A 14,429-nucleotide genomic window follows, 5' to 3' on the forward strand; every position below is an offset into this window, starting at 1 on the left:
GATCTTCAACTTCCAGGACTATAGTTTTTAAACACAAAGTAAGCAAGTATGCCAGAAGGTGACACACACAACTCTTTGAATATAAAGAATCCCATTTCTTTAGCTAGGCCTTTGGGTTTCTTAGAGCCATACGCATAATCTGGGGAGTGGAGAAAGAACTGAACCTGCAGGTCCCAAAAAATGGGGACTGCAGAATGATTCCAAATAAATGGGGAACTAGAGCTGCCACCAATAGTTCCCAACATGGAATCTGGGGATCTGGGGACAAACCCCACAGGGGTTTCTTTTGGTTTTCCAGGTACCCACTTAGCAATAGCCTTTAGCTGCACAAAACAAGACAAACACCTTAATGTATTAGCAGTAAGTAAGAGATGTTACTGTGTCCTGGCCAGAAGATGGCCCTGTGCACACCCCACCAATTCCCATGGAACCTTGGATTGGGGAAAGGATTGGACCAGCAAACCCCAAAGAGTGGGGACTGTAGTCTAATTCCACACCTATGGAGAGCTCCAGCTGTCCGCAGCACCTCCCAACATGAAACCTGGGGAAGGATTCCAAACAAACAGAGAACTGCAGACCAAACTATCAGCAGTGTCCAATGTGGAATCCAGGGACAGAGCTAAGGGCTGGATTTTCCCAATTCTGGGAATTGTGGTCTGAAAAGTTAGGGGCTGGGCTGTAGGCAGAAGCATCCGCCAGCTCAGTTGGGCTCTGGGTAGAATCATCTACAAGCTCAAGCTGACCTGTCCTGTAGAGGAAAGTCAATTAGATTGGGAGCTTGAATGCAAAAAAAGCAGAGCTAACCTCAGAGGAACTCGCCAACCTCCCTCAGAAACAGTGAGAAAGGCAGTGAACTCAAAATTGTTCACGGGGTACCATGCCTGAATGTTCTGAAAGCCATCGGAAGTTCACTTTGGATCCCACTACTGCCACCAATCCGTTAAAAAACAAAATTTGACCAAGTAAATTTGAAGGTCTAATTGGCTTTGTTCAAGGATTCATGAATCAGTCAGTATCCTGTCCAATAAATAGAAGGGCTCTCCAAGGGGTTGTACAAAATGGCAGGTTTTTAGGCAGAAGGAGGGTTGGGCAAGGATGTTATTAGCAAAAGACAAGAAAGAATTGTTTCAGGCCAGGTCATCATTTTGTGGGGGAAGGGAACAGCAGGGGTCTTATTATGCAGATCACCTCACTAAGTGCTGATCAGGAAATTTCGGATTGTCTACTTAAAGGTTCCATTCCTGGGAGAGGTTGGAATTGCAATTAAGTCTTGCTTTGCTCTTGTGGGGGCAAATGACTCCATTTGGACTTGTTATTTCTGGCTTTTAACAAAACCAGTAGTATTTTGTTGCAGCAGCCCTAGCAGACTAATACATTTAAGGCCTATCTTCCTCCACTAGACTCTGAACTCCATAAGGACTGAGAATATGTCTATATTTCACCACCAAATTCTCAGTTCAATGTCTGGCTCCAAGCAGGAGGCAATAAGCCAATATATCTTTGTTTAATTCATGAGTTAATGAATAAGTGAATAAATGAGGCAGGGTTATGTTCATTTCAGGCTGAAAGCTCTCCCTCTTCCAGATTCTTCAATGCTCTATGAGATTAACAGCAGACATGTTGAGTAAATATTTATTTAGGGAAGGCAGGAACATCCCAGAAAACAAGAACCCAATAAGTGTCATATTCTAGACCATTGAAAGAGTCTGAAATGAGTGACTTCAATGCAGAAATATTGGGAGCTTAGGAGTGAGAATCCCACAAGGGGTGCTTAGTGGTCTGCTACCCTCCCATGCAGTGTGAGTACCCACAATAGCACAGTGTAGACATGCATGGGCACTATGCTACAGGAATCCCTCAGCTCCCCTCCAGGATCTTGGAATAATGCCTCAGAACAGGGAATCCAAACCTGGCATTGGGTCCCAAGAAGATGCTATGGTTCCAAAGAACCACCTGCGTGCGTTCTAGGGTCAGACTTCCCATATTCCCAACACCAGGAGTCTCAAATTAGTCTTTTTTTGGGGGGAGCTGTGGAGGGATGTGGACCATATTTAAAGTCTTTATTGAATTTGTTACAATATTGCTTCTGTTTTATGTTTTGTTCTTTTGGCCCAGAGGCATGTGGAATCTTAGCTCCCCAACCAGGGATCAAACCTGCACCCCCTGCATTGGAAGGTGAAGTCTTAACCACTGGACTGCCAGGGAAGTCCCTCAAGTTAGTGTTCGGGGGTCCCAGAAAGCCAGATGCTATCCAGGTGCTCATGAGAACTTTCTAGATTGGTGCAAATTGGCCCTCTTAGAAAAGTCTAATGGCCCCATGAAATGTACCTGGAGTTACAGGGCCTCTGGGAGTCCACACATGTCTTTGCCTGCGTAGAGACTATGTGGGTGCTGAATTGAGGGGCGAGAACGTCCTTAACCCTCCCCAACAGTATCTCTCTCCATTACTAGGTGGCTAAATGCCTAAAATCCTGTCACTCACATCACTCCTTAGACGCAGCATTACTATACCTAAAAAATGAACCCTATGCCACCAATTGCTCTATATTTTCAGTCATTAACGTCTTACTCTGAATTAGTTCACCCACTGTTTCCTCCAGGTGAGATTGACCTGGGTTGGGTCAGAATGGGGGAAAGACAGAAAAGGTATATATAGGGGAAACAGGTCTTGAATATAAATCCTGTCAACTTCACAGTTTTTCTAGGGCTCAGGCTCAGACCTTGACCACAGGCCCCTACATGCCTGGCTACACCATGAGTCATGCACATGGTGATTTTGACTATTCCCATGGCAGCGAGCGAGGGGAATACCGGGTTGTGGCAGCTCTCTGGCTGTAGAAGGTAAGGAGGAGCAATAAAATGTCGATGTCGTTTCCTTTATTCTGAACAGTTGCTCCCTTTTCCCCATGGCCCATAAATGACTGATCCACCTAAACTGGAGAAGGTTTCTGCCTCCTGTAAAGTTTGATCCTGGAGGCGGATATTTTTTAATCCGGCAAGTGTCAGATAATTGGAAGGGTGGAGTCACACTGTAAACCCTGACACACCTTTGTCAGGACTTGTTTGGAAGCAAAGAACTGAAAGAAACAAGGGCAAGAGAAGAAGTGAACATTTTTGAAAGATCACTCAGCTCTAACACACCTTGGCTGGGTCTGGATAAAAAAAAGTGGGAACAGCAAACGTCTAGAAGAAAACGTCAGGGGAAGAAGGAGAGAGGGGGCATTTACTCAAAGTTGTTTCTGATTCCTTCAACACCTCAAACTAGGTAAGTAATAGGAATTTGACTGTTTTCTCTTCTTGTGAGATTTTAATTTGAGGTTTGCCACTGAGAACTTCAATGTTTGTCAGAGAATCTGAGATGACATTATTTAGTTTCCAGTGTTATGGTTGAAGTGATTAATTGATCATAAATGATTACTTTGGCTTATGTGTTCTATTTTTAGGGTAGGTCTTTTAAAGGAACAACAAGAAAGTTTTGTCAGTGAAGAAAAAGGCCAGTTAAGATAAAGTGAGCTCCAGTGGCCAGATTTCTTTGGTATTGTTTTCAGTATTGTAAAAAGACTTGTGTTAAATTGTTTTATTTAGAATATGATGAGTTTATAACTCCTTCTCTCTCAATCAGTTTCTCTCTCCCCACCCTCCTCTACTTCCCCTCTCTCCCCTTGACAGCAGAGGGCAGCTCAGAGGTGAAGTTAAAGTGTAGGTGAGTTGGGGCTTCTAGAAGCAGCCCCTGAGAACTAAGAACCAAAGTGCTGCCTGGGTGTCTGTGCTGGCAGGTTCTGATAAAGCTCAAGGGGCTGGGTGGACACTGCTGTATATCACGCTTGACAATTACTGCCCCGAATCTAAAGTAAAGTGGATTATCTGAAATGATATAATTAATCCAGGAACTTCCTGGAGGCAAACTTGGAACAAGAAAAAAAAAATCTGTCTTACTTTTACTGGCCAATTTGGGCCAAAAGAAATTCATTTTGGGGTGAGAATTACCAGTTTAGGTATCTCACTGGACCACATTAACTGGTAACTGACAAATTACCACTTTACTTTTTGAAATGTAGGCAAAGCCTCTGGCACCTCACTTCTTTTGAGAAGCAGTCAATTAGTAGCCTTAAGAACTGGATTTGTTCTGTTCATAAAATGTAGTGAGTGAGATTTTTTAAAGAAATTTATTTGGAAAGGAGAATTGTTTCTTCTTACACCCACATGCTTTCTCTTAGAGCTAAGGCACAGATCAAAGTCGGAACTAAACTAAAGCACATGTCCAGCCCCCCATGGAGCCCTTCCGAGAATCAGAGGGGGCTTGCTTTACTCTCAGCCCCTTCAAAACACTCACACAAATCTGATCAGAGTTTACATGGGGGCGGTTAAAGCAAGGAGCCCTGCTTCAAGCTTGGATAGAAACCCAGATTGGTGAAACCCATTGGACCTAAGGACTAACCATATTCTTAAATTATGCCTGACCAAAAGAAGTTTGCATCTGTCTGGTTTGGCTTATTTGCCATTGTTAGCGGAGGCAGGATTTAACCAAACATGGCTCGAAACAAGCGGCATGATCACAAAGCCAGGGCCCAAGCCCGCTCACCCCTGGGTTATGAAAACGGAGGATGCCAAATGCGGCAAGCTGGAGACCCGTTGCTGGGGAGGCATGGGGGTGGGGTGGCGTGGAGACAGAAGCCTCTGAAACAGTTAACTCTAGGGCATGCGTATTCATACCCCCTGCAAACTGCTTGCCCCTCCTCTGTTAACAGAGTAGCAGTAGCTAGTGGGTGGTTTTCCCACACTTTGGTTATTTCGTTGTTGCTTTGTTTTACAATGTAAAGTATGCAGAGATTGGAAAGTAGAAAAACACTTAGCTTCTCTATTCCCTTCTTTGTGTCAAAGACCAAGTGTTTCATGAGTTGTTATAATAAGAAGGTCAGTGAGATGGTTTTCTGTTGGTATCAGCGGTTTGTGCCTAGGTTACACCCCATCCTCAATGGAATAGTTTTAGGTGGATGTGACATCATTTAAATGAAGGGGAAAGGAAAAAAACCTCATAAAAGTAGAAAAATGATTTTGAATTGTGTTTTCTTACATAAGAAAATGACACAGGATCATTTTTACATCTTCAAAAGAACATTAAGTATGAAATGGCCACAAAGCAGCCCCTTAGAACTACGGATGGAAATTAACATAATTTTGGAATTAAGAACTTGAATGACCTGCTTATCTTTGGTTCTAGTTAAGTGGCTCAAACATCCAAGAAGTTTAAAATTATGCTACTTGACTGTGCTTCCATTAAGTAGTGCTTTTGGAGGAAGGTGTACGGATGAGCACCACTGGAAGAGGCAGGCTCAGACACATGCCTGGGCATGTAACTTTCCTTTCCCTTAAATTACACTTTTTAAAACTATCGGCACTTAAAATATTTGAAAAGGAAGTCCTGTGGGAAAACTATAGGCCCCATGGGATGATCCCTGTCCAGATTTGTGCCTCAACCCATCATTTTCCTTTGATAACTCACAGAAAGCTTCCTCCTACCTTTGGTTTAAAGGAATCCACCTCCCAAAACATCTCTGCCATTTCAGACTATCAATCTGGGAAAGAGCTTTGGCAAAGTCAGCAGAGCTCCGTCCTGTGTATTTCAGGCCCAAGAAATCATTGTGTTAAGGCCATGGGATGCAGCCATTTAGGGGCTGCAGGCTGAGAGAGAGGCAAGAACCAATCTACCTGCACCCACCTAGGGGGCCTTCTATCCCAGAGCACCAGTCAGTGAAGAGCCCCCAGGCCCTGGAGGGGGGCATCTGATTTCTTAGCAGGCTGTCTCCTCACGCCCTCTGGAATTTAGGGAACTCTTGGCTTTTTGCTGCAAATCCTAAGGCTTCATCATTGGGACCTAAGAAAAAGATGGGGGATACCTAGAAATGTCTGTTATATCTCTGGGTACAGAAAGAGCAAGAAAACACTTGCCAGTTTTGCTGCCTAGACGCTGAGACTCTTAGCAAATGGAGTGGAGCTATCATCACTCTGCCTTGATGGCTACAAGTGGAAACAACCCAGCCAAACCCAAATTTATAGCTGCCGGCAGCAACTTTCATTAAAGGATCATAGTAAGCAATAACTTGTGGGAAGTTAAAGTTTCCATGGATTGTTATAAACAGTTCCTTTCAGGATAAGATTGCATATCAATTCAGGTGCCATCCTAGGTGGCCCCCCACCAGCAGCCAGGGGCGTTTGAACGTTTGATCTCCAAAATGCCTCCTGCTTCACAGCTAATGACCAACTGGGGGGGAAAAAAAAAGGAGAGGGATTTCAGAGGTACCAAAGGCAATTAATGCTTAAACAAAGGATTTCAGAGAGCGTGTCAGGTTGTAGGTAGGTTGGTGGGACATAAGTCATACAGGTAATAGCTGGAATGCAGACACAGGCTAGGTTTGGCCCTCTAATGAGGCTGGACTCCATTGTTAAATTGCTTATGGAGCCCCTGCTCTTTGGCTCTGGGAAACATACCTGCAAAGAACTGTGTCTTCTCAGATGCAGCCAGGAGTTTTTCCACGATGCCTCATTCCTTGCTGCATTTAAAAAACTCTGATGAGCAAAAAGTTGGCACATTCAATCAGGCCCTGATGCTAAGTGTGTGGATCTTGGTGAATTTCCCTGGGTAGTTGACCAGTTGGTCTTGTGCGGTCTTGATTTTCAGTGGGAAAGTCACCCAGGGCTGCACTAGGACTTTGGTCGGCCCTAGATAATTTTGCCTTTGTGGATGTCCTGCCTCCAGGAAAAAAACAAGCAACGACAACAACAACAACAAAAAAACAAAAAAACCTGCATTGAAAGAATATAATCCAGGTTGGATTGTGTTCATTTTTCCTTTCAATTATAAAAAGAAGTTCAAACATTTTTATGGGTCCCTGAAAGTGTGACGGGGCTAGGCATTGTGCCCATTGCACCTAATGGATAAGTAGACCCTAAGGTCACCAGGCAGGAGAAAAAGACTAAAAGCGTTCAAGAAAGGGTTGTCCTGGGCAGAAGTAGCTTGCTCCAGAATTCTAGAATCCAATTTGAACTGCATCCAAAAAATAAACTAGGAGGAAGGGAAGGTTGAGGGGCTGGGAGGAAACCACAGGGAAAGCCAGATTTCAAGTCCCTGCAAAGCCTGAGACTGGGAACTACAGCCAAATGCACCCAGTTGGTCAGGGATCCTTGCCATGGTCTCCTGTGTGTTCAAGCCTGAATCACGCTCCTCCCGCACCCCCCAGCCCGGCCCCACCCCTTAAGTCAGCCTTGCCTCATCTCATCCAGGCTTCAGGACACAGCAGACAAGATCTCAATGATTTTTCTACCCAGAACACAGAGTAAGAGTGAAGGGAGAACATAGATGACATGTACAAATATTTTCCTATGTATTTCAATAGATTTTACACTGATTTTCTTCATGTTTTCACTACTTGTGTCTGTAAGTAAGCATAGTAGGGCTGGTGTGTTACAAAGAGAAAGTTTCATGTTGTAAGAAGTGTAAAGTTCCACACAAGTATGACCATTATGATTTTTATCCTGATTTGAATCCATCAAACATCATTCTCACATCCGAACTCTAAATAATGAAGCATGAATGTCTTGTATTCGTAAAGCTCCATATAGAACACTGAACATTATGGGATACATCAAAATGAATTAGTTGAAAGCACCATGTGCTTTGACAGATTTCCTTCAGCTATGTGTTACTTGGGCAAAAAGCAGAAGTTTTATAGTCAGGGCACCAGATCTTCTATGTAAGACCTTTAACATTCAGCAGGGGGCAGCCTGCTCAATTAGACCTTAAAAAAAAACAGATCCCAATACAAAGGAATAGAATCCAAGATGGAACTATTAAATTACTCTCTCACTGATACAAGAAGTGGGAATTACTCGTTAAAAAATATACACATGAAAGAATTATGCTTCGAATTCTAGGAATCAAGTTTTGAATTCAAGTTTGAATTCTAGGAATCAAATCACTATTATTCAACATAGTTTTGGAAGTCCTAGCCATGGCAATCAGAGAAGAAAAAGAAATAAAAGGAATCCAAATCGGAAAAGAAGAAGTGAAGCTGTCACTGTTTGCAGATGACATGATACTATACATAGAGAATCCTAAAGATGCCACCAGAAAACTACTAGAGCTAACCAATGAATTTGGTAAAGTTGCAGGGTACAAAATTAATGCACAGAAATCTCTTGCATTCCTATACACTAATGATGAAAAATCTGAAAGAAATTAAGGAAACACTCCCATTTACCACTGCAACAACAACAAAAAAAATACCTAGGAATAAACCTACCTAGGGAGACAAAAGACCTGTATGCAGAAAACTATAAGACACTGATGAAAGAAATTAAAGATGATACAAACAGATGGAGAGATATACCATGTTCTTGGATTGGAAGAATCAATATTGTGAAAATGACTATACTACCCAAAGCAATCTACAGATTCAATGCAATCCTTATCAAATTACCAATGGCATTTTTTACGGAACTAGAACAAAAAATCTTAAAATTTTTATGGAGACACAAAAGACCCCGAATAGCCAAAGCAGTCTTGAGGGAAAAAAACGGAGTTGGAGGAATCAGACTCCCTGACTTCAGACTATACTACAAAGCTACAATAATCAAGACAATATGGTACTGGCACAAAAACAGAAATATAGATCAATGGAACAGAATAGAAAGCCCAGAGATTAACCCATGCACCTATGGTCAACTAATCTATGACAAAGGAGGCAAGGATATACAATGGAGAAAAGACAGTCTCTTCAATAAGTGATGCTGGGAAAACTGGACAGCTACATGTAAAAGAATGAAATTAGAACACTCCCTAACACTATACACAAAAATAAACTCAAAATGGATTAGAGACCTAAGTGTAAGACTGGGCACTATAGAACTTTTAGAGGAAAACATAGGAAGAACACTCTTTGACATAAATCACAGCAAGATATTTTTTGATCCATCTCCTACAGTAATGGAAATAAAAACAAAAATAAACAAATGGGACCTAATGAAACTTAAAAGCTTTTGCACAGCAAAGGAAACTACAAAGAAGACGAAAAGACAGCCCTCAGAATGGGAGAAAATATTTGCAAACAAACCAACGGACAAAGGATTAATCTCCAAAATATATAAACAGCTCATGCAGCTCAATATTAAAAAAACAAACAACCCAATCCAAAAATGGGCAGAAGACCTAAATAGACATTTCTCCAAAGAAGATATACAGATGGCCAAGAAGCACATGAAAAGCTGCTCAACATCACTAATTATTAGAGAAATGCAAATCAAAACTACAATGAGGTATCACCTCACACCAGTTAGAATGGGCATCATCAGAAAACCTACAAACAACAAGTGCTGGAGAGGGTGTGGAGAAAAGGGAACCCTCTTGCACTGTTGGTGGGAATGTAAATTGATACAGCCACTATGGAGAACAGTATGGAGGTTCCTTAAAAAACTAAAAATAGAATTACCATATGATCCAGCAATCCCACTACTGGGCGTATACCCAGAGAAAACCATAATTCAAGAAGACACATGCACCCCAATGTTCATTGCAGCAGTATTTACAATAGCCAGGTCATGGAAGGAACCTAAATGCCCATCGACAGGTGAATGGATAAAGAAGATGTGGTACATATATACAATGGAATATTACTCAGCCATAAAAAGGAATGAAATTGGGTCATTTGTAGAGAGTTGGATGGATCTAGAGACTGTCATACAGAGTGAAGTAAGACAGAAAGAGAAAAGCAAATATCGTATATTAATGCGTATATGTGGAACCTAGAAAGTGGTACAGATGAACCAGTTTGCAGAGCAGAAATTGAGACACAGAAGTAGAGAAAAAATGTACGGACACCAAGGGGGGAAAGCGGCAGGGGTGGGGGGTGGTGGTGGGATGAATTGGGCGATTGGGATTGACATGTATACACTGATGTGTATAAAATGGATGACTAATAAGAACCTGCTGTATAAATAAATTATTTAAATTAAAAAAAAACAGAGGTTATGAATTTTTTATTGTTGTGGCTGGATTATGGGAACAGGGATATTCATTGTCCTATTCTCCCTGTTTGTATATATTTTCCATTACAAAAAGTTAAATAAAGTTGAAAGCAACTTAAATCTTTATCAGTGGGGAATGAGATAAATTATGGTGTCTCCATTCAATTAAAAAAAAAAAAAAAAAGATCCCAATACAAAGGAGTAGAATCCAAGGTGGAACTATTAAATTACTCTCTCACTGATACAGGAAGTGGGAATGACTCTTGTTAAAAAAATATACACACGAAAGAATTATGCTTTGAATTCTAGGAATCAAGTTTTGGTTCTGAGCTTGAATAGTAGGGACCTATACTTATGAAAAGTGATGGTCATAGACATGGTTATTCATGGTTTCTGGCTTTTTCCGTAGGTGGCGATGGTATGGATGTAACCAAGAAGAACAAACGAGATGGCACTGAAGTCACTGAAAGAAGTAAGAGCATGATACGTGTCATTATAAAAGTAAAAAAATTTTTGGAAAGAGTAAATAATTTATTCCTAATTCTACCACAACTACTGTATCTTTTTTTCTATTTCTTATGTTTTTGTTTTTAGTTTTTTTCTTAGCTTTTTCTTTTTGCTTTTTTTTCCCACTGTATCATTTTAAATGTTTTCCTAAATAGACTATTTCTTCCTATAAGAAGCCTTTTGTTGATTTTTTTAACACACTTGTAATCAAAATGTGTTCTGCTTTTTCTTCAAAGATGAAAACCACCATTTCTATGTTACCGTTTTTATGACCAGCATTTTTAATGGTTTCATAATATCCTGTTGAATGAATTTGCAACAGCTTATTTAACCGTGTTCTTTTTTAGGGATACAGGGCAACAGAAATCCAAAAGAATAATATCCCCATTATTGCAGGGACAAAGTTGGAATCACACTGGTGTCACAGTTGCAGTCTACACTGAAAACTGAAAACAGACACATTTCTTTTGTGAAACTGCCCAACTAATAAACTCAGAGACATTTAAAATATCCCCTTAGCAGCTCTAACTCTTTCATTTATCCTGTGACTTTCATATATTGCCAATAAAAAATTCTGGCTCCACAGACTTGGAACTTTAGCTTAAGAAAGAATTTATTTTTACGTGTGATAGAATCCCAAAGGTCCACACAATGAGAGGTTTAGTGAAAGCTCACGGACTATTATTCAAATCAAGCTGCCATTTCAGTCTGAAAAACCATTTCCTTTTATGCATGGAATGCTGCTTCCGCTCCATTCATAACCCCATGTTGCTGCTAAGACAACCAAACTAATAGGAACACGCAGGGTGAAGAAGGAAAGGGTGAGGGGTGGGCGCAGTAAGACCGGTGTGGGATGCAGCAGTTGCCAGCAGCACAAAGTGATGCCCCACCATCTTCCTCATCCTTTTCTCCTTTCACCAACCATACGTGCATACACAACACGCGTATGAATATGCTTGGGCGTGTGCACGAGAAGGGTGCTTTTAGAAACCAGCGACCTTAGCTAGATAGGTGCTCCTTGATGTCCAACCCAGAGGGAGGTAGTGGTTGGTGATGGTCACAGTTAGAGCACAGAATTGGCCCAGTTATGGTTTCGGGAATCTACTCACCTCCCCATGCTGCTGTAGAGGAGAGAGTGATTCAGGAAGGCAAGAGGTCTTTCTTCTAATTGGTGTTTTTAAAAAACACCAGAAGCTTTTGTGACCTCTGTAGACTCACCATCACTTGGAGTCTTCTCAGTTTTGGGAGGCAAAGGGACTGGTTCTTCAGGTCTGTCTTGGATGTTCATTTGTCCAAGCACCAAATGTGACTTACCGACCCCCTTCCTTCCTATACCTCCTCACACTCAGGGGTGGCCCTGAAGATTTTAGAATGAATTATGATGTCCTAGAGACACCCCCAAATTCATAAAGAGGTTCAAGGTAATTATTCGCATCACAGTGTTATCAGCCAGGATGACATGCTGGCCTCAGCTGGACTGGGTGACCGTTTAGAAGGGACAGTGCAGAGAAAGAGAGTGACTTGAGGGCCTGACCCTCCTTCAAAGGCAAATCCAGGCCTGGACTAGATCTAATTGTTATATGAAAGACATTAATGCAAGACAACTCATTGTTCAAATCAGTGGGTAACTACTTTTGGTACCAAAGGGATATAAACCTATTTTCCAGGTACATTAAGCCCTATTGTTATTGCACCTATTTGCTTTTACAGTGGGTCAGATCAAATACCTTAAAGCACAAGTGTATAAAAGTCTATATTGAACCTAATTTAATGTGCCGAACCTATGAATGATGTGAGACCTTGCCAAAGTACAGAGATGTCAGTACATTACTTAAGATCTCATCTTTTCTTTGTCTTTTTCTAGTTATCACGGAAATGATAACTACAAGACTTACGTCCTTACCACCAAGTAAGTGACCATCTTGAGAGCTTTCTTCTCAGTAAGGCCTGTGTGAAGGGCTCCACATGTAACCCTTTCCATGGGTACTCACTCTCCCGTTGAACAAGTCCAAAATATCTGAAATCTTTGTTTTTAAACAGCTGTATTGAAATTACCTTATATCCCACAAAATCCACCAGTTCAAAGTGTATAATTCAATGGTTGTTAGTGTATTTACAGAGTCATGCAGCCCCTTTGCAACGATCTAATTTTAGAACATTTCCATCACTCAGAAAAAACCTCCACGGCCATTAGCAGTCACTCCCATTCCCATTCCCTTCTCCCCAGCCCCTGAAAACCACAAATCTACTATCTGTCTCTATACGTTTGCCTGATCTAGACACTAAAATTTCAGAAATCTTACCCAGCCTGGACCTGGGGTGGGAGGAGGGAACCACAGCCAGGCTTCTGTCTGAATCCACTTTTTTCTCGGAAGGTTGTTAGGGTTAGTGGATTCTATAATGGAGATCTGAGCCCTCAAACTAGCCCTGTACCTCTCGGGAAGCCTGGCTCAGTGTGGGGAGTGGGGAGGTCCTTCCATCCACACATGAGGTTGGAGCATGATGGGCTGTCAGGTGAAACACCAGCAACCCAGAGCTCTCACTCATCCCTCCAACACTTCCAGTGGCTGCCATGTCCAGGGTACCGACCAGGCATTCCAAAAACGCAAGCCCAACCCAGGCCTTGGCCTCAAGGCGTCTTCATCACTTGCTGACTTTTCAAATATTTAAATTGTCCTAATCAGCAACCTGCTATGCTCCACCCAGGGAACTTTCTTTGTAAATTGGGTAGAATATTTGCTCTTGACATTTGTATCAAAAACAAACAAACCGAGAGCATGGCAGCATGTATCGTGCAGTGCAGGTGAGAAAGGGGCCCCAAACCAAGAGCCTCGTGGGTGAGAAGCCAGGGAAGGCTTTGGAGGGGCAGGGAACGAGGAAACCCTCTGCCCTGACTCCACTTGTAAATTGTCACCTGCTCCTCCTTTCCGCAGAAGGGGGCACCAGCAACGGTTATGCTAAAACAGGCTCTCTTGGCGGAGGGAGCCGGCAGGAGAAGCAGAGCCTGATGCATGGCAGCAGTGGCTACATAAACTCGAGTAAGTGCCTGCTGGTGTGAGGGCTGGGGGAAGGGCAGATGAACAGGGGGAGAGAGTCCTGCATGGAGGGAGACCATTACCACTGTTTGTCGCCCATTCCAAATACCCCAAAGAGCTGTGTAAAGGACACACATCCCACCAAAGGTGAGACTTTCGAATTATCCACGTTTGAAGCCTACTTAAAATGGAATCAGTTATCATTCTGTCCCCCAGTATAAATAACAATAATTAATTAAGAAGGCTTCCTGGGGAGTTGACTCCTTTCCCACTGAATTACTCTCTTTAAGCCATCTCTTTTAGAAAAGGGTGTGCATGTCTGAGGGTTTACAATTTGAATTAACAACAACAAAAAAAACTTAATGATTGGGTTACTGTGCTAAGGAAATCTGGTGACGTATGAACCCATACTTTGCGCGTTTCCACTGGGCAAGCATCCAACACAGGCCCAGTTGTTCCCAAAGAAACATTCTTTCATGGTAGCTTTCAAACTGGAACAAAACAAAGCAGGGAAAACACACACACACACACACACACACACACACACACACACACACACTACCTCTGAAGCCATTTTTAAAATCTTGGAATGACACTAAAGAAAAGACCCAAGACAGGCAAACAGCTGGGCTGACCAAGTGCAGCGCCTGCCCTTACCTCTCGAGGAATACTTCCACGTGGGGTTGTATTCTGGTCTACCCAGCAGTGCTCTACGATTACAGACCAGGTCCCCAAGAAACATCCCGCTTCTCCATTTCCGTGCACTTTGGCCACAGACATAAAGGACCTCCCTACCTTCCAGTAGCAATAAGTCCATCTCCCATTTCTGAGCAGCCGCGGGAATGCTGAGGTGGATCCTTTCGACGT

The 14,429-nt window shown here is 42.3% G+C and overlaps 1 protein-coding gene across 2 annotated transcripts in view; it reads left to right on the top strand.

Moving 5' to 3' along the window:
- Window positions 1-2,766: 2,766 nt before the first annotated feature.
- The window catches only part of COL17A1 (collagen type XVII alpha 1 chain), a 51,329-nt gene continuing 39,666 nt past the window's right edge, over window positions 2,767-14,429 (top strand). The window contains exons 1-5 of one of the 2 annotated variants that reach the window (XM_057530390.1): window positions 2,790-2,841; window positions 3,057-3,265; window positions 10,430-10,492; window positions 12,392-12,436; window positions 13,461-13,565. In XM_057530390.1, coding sequence (XP_057386373.1) covers window positions 10,441-10,492; window positions 12,392-12,436; window positions 13,461-13,565 — 202 coding nt within the window. In that variant the 5' untranslated portion in view covers window positions 2,790-2,841; window positions 3,057-3,265; window positions 10,430-10,440. Of the gene's footprint in view, window positions 2,842-3,056; window positions 3,266-10,429; window positions 10,493-12,391; window positions 12,437-13,460; window positions 13,566-14,429 lie in introns of both variants that reach the window. The other variant, XM_057530391.1, reaches the window with a different exon arrangement.

This window comes from Balaenoptera acutorostrata, chromosome 16 (genome assembly GCF_949987535.1).
Source record: "Balaenoptera acutorostrata chromosome 16, mBalAcu1.1, whole genome shotgun sequence".
Classification (NCBI taxonomy): domain Eukaryota; kingdom Metazoa; phylum Chordata; class Mammalia; order Artiodactyla; family Balaenopteridae; genus Balaenoptera; species Balaenoptera acutorostrata.